Below are 8,454 nucleotides of genomic sequence, written 5' to 3' on the forward strand. Positions count from 1 at the left end.
ATAAACATACACACTCACACAGATGCATGCACAAACACACACATACAAAAAACATGCAGACACACACAAAACATGGACACACATATACTAGCACACAAACACTTGTAAACACAGATGCATACACATATATTAACATACACACACACAAGATGTATGCACAAATACACACATACACAAAAAACATGCACACACATATGCTAGCATACACACACACACATAAAAACAGACACACGGTAACACACACACTCACACAAAAGGCATGCACAAACACACACACACAAAAAGCATGCAGACACACACACAATCGTATACTAGCATACAAACGCACACGTAAACACAGACGCACACACATATATTAACATACACTCACACAAGATGCATGCATAAACACACACTTACACATAAAGCATGCAGACACACACACAAAAAACATGCACACACATACTAGCACACAAACACACGTAAACAGAGACGCACACACATTTATTAACAGACACACACACTCACACAAGATGCATGCACAAACACACACATACACAAAACACACAGACACACACACACACACACACTAAACATGCAAACACATATACTAGCATACACACACACATAAACACAGATGCACCGTAACATACACACACTCACACAAGAGGCATGCACAAACACACACATACACAAAAAACACGCAGACACACACACACACACACACACTAAACATGTACACACATAAACTACCATGTAAACACACACACACGCACACACACACACACACACACACACACACACACACACAGATAAACTGAAACACACACTCTCAAATGAACACACACATATACATACACATACTGAAACACATGCACACACACTCATTCATTCACACACAAACACTCGCATATACATACCCACACACACATAGAAGCAAAGATCAGGCACATTCAAACACAGATTCAAGCAAACACACACACGTAGAGACATATGCACATACTTATACACGTATATGTCGTATTAGACACACACACACACACACACACACACACGCACACATGTATGCACCTACATATGTGTAGGCACACACTCAGACACGTAGCGTGACACTGCTCAACAGCAGCTCACACACATCACTCCTCACCACTGATCACTGTGGAGACCATGACATCAGCACTGACTCTCTCACACACACACACACACACACACACACACACACACACACACACATGCTGCAGACGTGTTTAGAGCTCTCTGGCATCTGCAAACACATTGTTAAATAGTGTGTTTATGTTCCAGCGGAGTTTTCGGCTCTCTGCAGTCACGGCACTGGAACAACCACTGGCGGCAAAGGTAAACACCAAACACAAACACACACACACACACACACACACACACACACACACACACACACACACACACACACACACACACACACAGCATTCTTTATGGAGAGGCTTATAGCTATGCTGATGTCTGTACTGTGCACACTGTATATTCTCTCTGATGTATGAGCACGCTTTTCTCATGAAGACCAACAAAATTAACACACAACGGCAAAAAAGACTGATAATGCTATACTTGTGGGGACATTTGGTCTTTATATCGTAATACGATATCGTAATTACAAGCAATAACTGTACATTTAATGTGAAACCACACTGTTATACCACACTGTATAATGACAACACTGGAAATTCTGTTAGAGAATTACCTGTAAATAACCTTTATTGTTTACAGTGTGAGTTTAACCAATGCATATGTCGGGACCTTAAACTGTGAACTATTAATCACTAGTGTTGTTATTCCTTCATAATGCTTAATTGTTGACAAATGAAGCATTAATAAATGCTTAACTAACACTGAAGTAAAGTGTTGCCAAGTAAACTGTTTCATTCAGATATGAATATTAATAATAAAGCCTATGAAGGATATGCAGGGCAATAGAAATGGTCTGACGTGCTCGTGTGTGTGTGTGTGTGTGTGTGTGTTCCTGAACGCAGATATAAACGAGTGTGCTCTGGATCCTGATATCTGCCAGAACGGAGTGTGTGAGAACATGCTGAGAACGTACAAGTGCAACTGCAACGAAGGCTTCGAGGTGGACATCAGCGGGAAAACCTGCGTGGGTCAGTATCAGCGCAGAGCAGAGCCAGAGTCAACGCCTGCAGACGCCTGCCTCACTGTGTGTGTGTGTGTGTGTGTGTTTCAGATGTGGACGAGTGCATGATGAACCGACAGCTGTGTGAGAACGGCCTGTGCAGAAACACACCCGGCAGCTTCACCTGCCACTGCCCCACAGGATACACCTTCCAGCCCGAGACTGAGGTGTGTGAAGGTGGGTCATGACATATACACATACATATACACACACACACACACACACACACACACACACACACACACACACACGTTTAATGTTAGTTGTGGGGTCTGTTTTTCTGGGATCTTTGTGTGCTCCTGACCTTCTGTGTGTGTGTGTGTTCAGACATCGACGAGTGTTTGACCAGCCCGTGTGTGAACGGCGAGTGTAAGAACAGCGCGGGCTCGTTCGTGTGTCTCTGCTCTACAGGAAGCACACTGGACTCTTCAGGAACTCTGTGTGTTGGTGAGTGAGTGAGTGAGCGCATCACTTCCTGTCTGACCACAATACATCATCTGTGTGCTGCAGCCTCGTGAGTGTGTGTGTGTGTGTGTTTGCATAGTAATGTGTGTGTGTGAATGTGTTTGTCTGTGTGTGTGTGTAAATGTGTATGTGCAAGATTGTGTTCATACATGTGTGTGTTTATGTTTGTGTGTGTGTGTGTGTGTGTGTTTGTGTTTGTGTTTGTGTGCACGGTAATGTGTGTGTGTGTGTGTGCATGTGTTTGTCTAAGTGTTCGAACGTGTATGTGCATGATCGTGTACATACATGTGTGTTTTTTTGTTTTTGTGTGTGCATGGTAATGTGTATGTGTGTGTGTCTGTGTCTGTGAGTGCATTCATGCATGTTTGTGTGCGTGCATGTGTGCATGGTAATGTGTGCGCATATGTGTGTGTGTACGCATTCATGCATGTTTGTGTGTTTGTGTGTGTGTTTGTGTGCATGTGTGCATGGTAATGTGTGTGTGCACATATGTGTGTGTGTACGCATTCATGCATGTTTGTGTGTGTGTGTGTGTGTGTGTGTGTGTGTGCCTGTGATTGTCTGTGTGTGCGAATGTGTATGTTCATGATTGTGTTCATACATGTGTGTGTGTTTATGTTTGCGTGTGTGCATATGTCTGCATGGTAATGTGTGTGTGCGTGCATGTGGATGTGTATGTGCATGTCCATTCCTGTGTGCATGCGTGTGTGTGCATGTGTGTCCATAGATGTGTGTGTTTGTTTGTGTCGGTTTGTGTACCTGTGCATATATGTGTATGGTAATGTGTGTGTGCATGCGCATCTGTGTGTGCACGCATGTGTGTGTATGTGTGTGTGCGCATGTATCTATGTGTCTGTGTCCGTGTGCATATAAATGTGTGTGTGTGTTTTTGTGTGTGCATGTATCTGTGTGCATACATGTATGTGCATGTGTTCATGTGTGTGTGTGTGTGTGTGTTTCAGAGACCACTAAGGGCACGTGTTGGCTGAAGGTGGTGAACGGTCAGTGTGAGATCAACATTAATGGAGCGACGCTGAAGTCTCACTGCTGCTCTACACTGGGGGCCGCCTGGGGTTCCCCCTGCGCCAAATGTGAAGCAGGTGACTGACCTGCACTCACTGCAGCACATCTGACCCTCACTAGAACACTGACCCTCAGTCTAGTGCACTACAATGATGAAGACTAGCTCAGATCCTAATTACACTGAAGTAGTGAAGCTGAGCGTGTTTGTGGAGTGACCCGTGTGTGTGTGTCTCTGTGTGTGTGTGTGTGTGTGTGTTTCAGATGCATTCTGCTCCAGAGGTTACGCTCGTGTGAAGGGAACCATCTGTGAAGGTGAGACTCACATCAGTAAACACAGTGAACATCAGTTCAGCACTGCAGTCTCACTCACCTGCTGTCTGTCTGTGTGTGTGTGTGTCTGTGTGTGTCTGTGTGTATGTATGTGTGTATGTCTGTGTGCATGTGCATTCGTGTGTATGTGTGTGTACGTGTGTGTGTTTGTGTGCATGTCTGTGTTCGTGTGTGTGTATGTCTGTGTGCTTGTATGTCCGTCTGTGTGTGTGTGTGTGTGTGTGTGTGTGTGTGTGTGTGTGTGTGTGTATGTCTGCATGTGTGTGTTTGTGTATGTCTATTTGTTTGTGTGTTTATGTCTGTGTGTGTGTGTGTGTGTGTGTATGTCTACATGTGTGTGTTTGTGTATGTTCATGTGTTTGTGTGTATGTCTGTGTGTTTATGTCCATGTGTGTGTGTGTGTGTGTGTGTGTGTGTGTGTGTGTGTGTGTGTGTGCACAGATGTGAATGAGTGTGAGGTGTTTCCAGGCGTCTGCATTAATGGGAAGTGTGTGAACACCGACGGCTCGTTTGTGTGTCAGTGTCCCACTGGAATGACAGTAGACTCTTCCGGAAGGACCTGTGTTGGTGCGTGAGATACACAACACACACTTCTGAAATCCCTGATCTTAATATATTCATGTATTCATGTATGTTCATGTGTTTGTGAATGTGTGTGTTTGTTATGCATGTTTCTGTATCATTGTGTGGGTGTGTGTGTGTGTATATGTATGTGTTTTCGCATGTATATGTGTGTTTGTGTGTGTTTGTGTGTGTGTGTGTGTGTGTGTGTGTGTGTGTGTGTGTGTGTGTGTGTGTGTGTGTGTAGACCTGCGCACTGAGCTCTGTTACCTCACACACATTGATGAGCGCTGTGGATCTGCGATTCCCGGCCGTCACCGTGTTGACGCCTGCTGCTGCTCTGTGGGCGTGGCCTGGGGGCCGGAGTGTGACGAGTGTCCGGAGAAGGGAACGCCGGAGTACACTCAGCTCTGCCCTCGACCGGGATTCTCCCACCGCGGGGACTTCATCAACGGGAAACCCTTCCTTAAAGGTCAGCGCACTCATTCATTCACTCATTCACCCATTTGTGCATTCATTTGTTTATTTGTGCATTAATCTGTTCATTAATTTATTCATTTATTCACCTGTGCATTCATTCATTTACTCATGCATTTGTTCATATATTTTCTCATTTGTGCGTTTATTCATTCACCTGTGCATTAAATAATTCATTCATTCATTCATTCATTCATTCATTCGTTCATTCGTTCGTTCATTCATTCACCTGTGGATTCATTCATTTACTCATGCATTCGTTCATTAATTTTCTAATTTGTGCATTCATTCATTCATTCATATCTTTGTGTGTTCCTTTGTACATTTTTTTTGCATTTATCATTCATTCATTCATTCGTTCATTCATTCACCTGTGGATTTATTCATTTACTCATGCATTCGTTCATTAATTTTCTCATTTGTGCATTCATTCATTCATATCTTTGTGTGTTCCTTTGTACATTTATTTTGCATTTATCATTCATTCATTCATTTATTAATTTATTAATTTATTAACATGTGAATTGATTAATCACTTGATCAATTAAGTAATTAATTAATTTATTTATTTATGTAATTAATTCATATCTTTTTATGTTCAGTTGTACATTTATTTTGCATTCATTCATTTATTTATTTATTTATTTATTTAACCCTTCATTCACCTGTGCATCATTCATTCATTCATTCATTCATTTGTTCATTCATTTTCTCATTTGTGCATTCATTCATTTATTCAATCATTCATTCATTCATTCAATTATTTATATCTTTGTGTGTTCGTCTGTACATTTATTTTGCATTCACTCATTCATTTATTAATTTAATCATTCATTCACCTGTGCATTCATTCATTTATTTGTTCAATAATTTCTCATTTGTGCATTCATTCATTAATTTATTAATTTAATCACCCATTCACCTGTGCATTCATTCATTTATTTGTTCATTCATTTTCTCATTTGTGCTTTCATTCATTCATTCATTCATTCATTCATTCATTCATTTCTTTGTTTGTGTTTTCATTTGTACATTCATTTTCCATCCATTCATTCATTTATTCATTTAATTATTCATTCACCTGTACATTGATTCATTTATTCATCCATTCATTTATTTTTTCATTCATTTTCTCATTTGTGCATTTATTCATTAATTTGGTGTAAATTTATCCATTCATTCATTTATTCCTTTGTTAATTTTTTTTCATTTTTTGCATTCATTTTGCATTCATTCGTTCATTCATTCATTCATTCATTCATTCATTTACTCACTCACTCACTCACTCACTTATCCATCCATCCATCCATCCGTTTGTTCGTTCATTCATTCATTCATTCATCCATTCATTCATTTACTCACTCACTCACTCACTCACTCATCCATCCATCCATCCATCCATCCATTCATTCATTCTTTTGTTTATTTGTTCTTTCATGTTTAAGACACCTGAGTGTTGTGTGTTTGTCCTCAGATATAAACGAGTGTAAAATGATCCACAGTCTGTGCACAAACGGCCGCTGCAGGAACACCATTGGGAGTTTCCGATGCAGGTGCGACGGCGGCTTCGCTCTGGACTTTGATGAACGCAACTGCACAGGTGAGTCCAGCAGCATCATGTTTCTTCAGTTTAGGGGGCAGTACTCTATTACATTTCATTTATTAGACACACAACCTTTATTTTATCATAATGAATAAAACAAACACCTGTGTCACCTGTGTGTGTGTGTGTGTGTGTGTGCAGATATCGACGAGTGCCGCATCTCTCCGGATCTGTGTGGTCACGGCACGTGTGTGAACACCGCTGGAGATTTCCGCTGCGAGTGTTTCACTGGATACGAGAGCGGCTTCATGATGATGAAGAACTGCATGGGTGAGTCTGACGAAGAGGACAGCGCTGTTCACACAGGTGATGTCCGGAGAGTCTGAGTGTGTGTGTGTGTGTGTGTGTGTGTGTTTCAGACATTGATGAGTGTGAGCGTAACCCGCTGCTCTGCAGAGGAGGAGAGTGCATCAACACTGAGGGAAGCTTCCGCTGCCAGTGTCCTGACGGCCACGAGATCGCACCTGACGGCTCCGCATGCTTAGGTCAGTGCAACGTGTGTGTGTGTTTACATGTGCTTATGTGTCTGTATGCATGTGTATATGTGTGTGCTTGTGCATGTATGTATGCGTGTTTATCTATGTGTGCATGCATGTGTTTGTGTGGTTTGCATGTTTCCCTGTGTGCGTGTGTGTGTGTGTGCTTGTGCATGCATGTATGTGTGTTCATGCATATGTGCATGCATGTGTTTGTGTGATTATGCATGTCCCTTTCTGTGTGTGCTTGTGCATGTATGTATGCATGCATGTTTGTCCATGTGTGCATGAATGTGTGTTTGTTTGTTTATGCGCATGTGTGTGTGTTTGTGTTTTTGTGTTTTTTGTGTGTTTATGCAGGTGTCCATGTGTGTGTGCATATGTTCATACGTTTGCATGCATAAGTTTTCTTGTACGTGTGTACATGTGTGTATACGGCCGCATGTGTGTGTTATGCATGTGAAAGCGTGTGCATGCATATTTGTTTGTGCGTGTATGTGTACATGCTTGTGTTTATATGTGTGTTTTAGATGTGTTTGAGCTTGCATGTGTGTGTTCTTTATCTCAGCATTTGTGTTGACCGTGTGTGTGTGTGTGTGTGTGTGTGTGTGTGTGTGTGTGTGTGTTCTGCAGACATTAATGAGTGTGAGCTGAGTGATAAGCTATGCAGGAACGGTCAGTGTGTGAACATGATCGGCCGCTATCAGTGCTCCTGCAACACCGGCTACAAATCCACTGAAGACCGCCTGTCCTGTGTGGGTAAGAGCCCCTCACACACTCACAGAAGACCAGCGGAATTATGGGATGTCCTGTGATGTCACTCACATTGGAATACATGCATAGCAACATCACATTCACTAGACTGCAGCGAGCTGAATGATGAGATGAAATACACTGCGGTGCATGTAAACATGTCAGTAGGGCGTGTGTGTGTGACTCAGGCGATGCACGTGTGTGTGTGTGTGTGTGTGTGTGTGTGTGTTTCAGATATTGATGAATGCACCATAGAGAACGGCGGCTGCGAGACCTTCTGCACAAACTCTGAGGGCAGCTATGAGTGCAGCTGCAGGCGCGGGTACGCCCTCATGCCGGACCTCAGGAGCTGCACAGGTGACGCACACACATGTACACATACCCACCTCCCACCACACACACACACACACATATACATTTACACATAGACACACAAACAGACATACATGTAGACACACACATATGCGTACACACACACCATATGAACACATCAAACACACACCACATGCATATATACCCACATACACACACCACATGCACAAACACAAACATACTCACAAACACAATTACACACAATCACTAAAATAAATACACACACCCATACAGACATACGTAATGCTTTA

The 8,454-nt window shown here is 42.4% G+C and overlaps 1 protein-coding gene across 8 annotated transcripts in view; it reads left to right on the plus strand.

Annotated features, from left to right (window-relative positions):
• fbn1 (fibrillin 1) overlaps positions 1 to 8,454 on the plus strand; it is a 92,069-nt gene that overhangs the window by 45,781 nt on the left and 37,834 nt on the right. For all 8 annotated transcript variants that reach the window (XR_015514108.1, XR_015514109.1, XR_015514110.1 and 5 more), the window contains exons 18-30: positions 1,282 to 1,335; positions 1,986 to 2,111; positions 2,195 to 2,320; positions 2,471 to 2,590; positions 3,571 to 3,708; positions 3,893 to 3,943; positions 4,403 to 4,528; positions 4,770 to 4,994; positions 6,474 to 6,599; positions 6,744 to 6,872; positions 6,962 to 7,087; positions 7,712 to 7,837; positions 8,066 to 8,188. Coding sequence is in view for 2 of the 8 variants with exons in the window: in XM_087291411.1 (XP_087147537.1) it covers positions 1,282 to 1,335; positions 1,986 to 2,111; positions 2,195 to 2,320; positions 2,471 to 2,590; positions 3,571 to 3,708; positions 3,893 to 3,943; positions 4,403 to 4,528; positions 4,770 to 4,994; positions 6,474 to 6,599; positions 6,744 to 6,872; positions 6,962 to 7,087; positions 7,712 to 7,837; positions 8,066 to 8,188 (1,596 nt within the window). In the remaining 6 variants the exon portion in view is untranslated. The remainder of the gene's footprint in view (positions 1 to 1,281; positions 1,336 to 1,985; positions 2,112 to 2,194; positions 2,321 to 2,470; positions 2,591 to 3,570; positions 3,709 to 3,892; positions 3,944 to 4,402; positions 4,529 to 4,769; positions 4,995 to 6,473; positions 6,600 to 6,743; positions 6,873 to 6,961; positions 7,088 to 7,711; positions 7,838 to 8,065; positions 8,189 to 8,454) is intronic.

Source organism: Danio rerio, chromosome 18, assembly GCF_052040795.2.
Source record: "Danio rerio strain M-AB ecotype USA chromosome 18, GRCz13ab, whole genome shotgun sequence".
In the NCBI taxonomy this organism is placed as follows: Eukaryota; Metazoa; Chordata; class Actinopteri; order Cypriniformes; family Danionidae; genus Danio; species Danio rerio.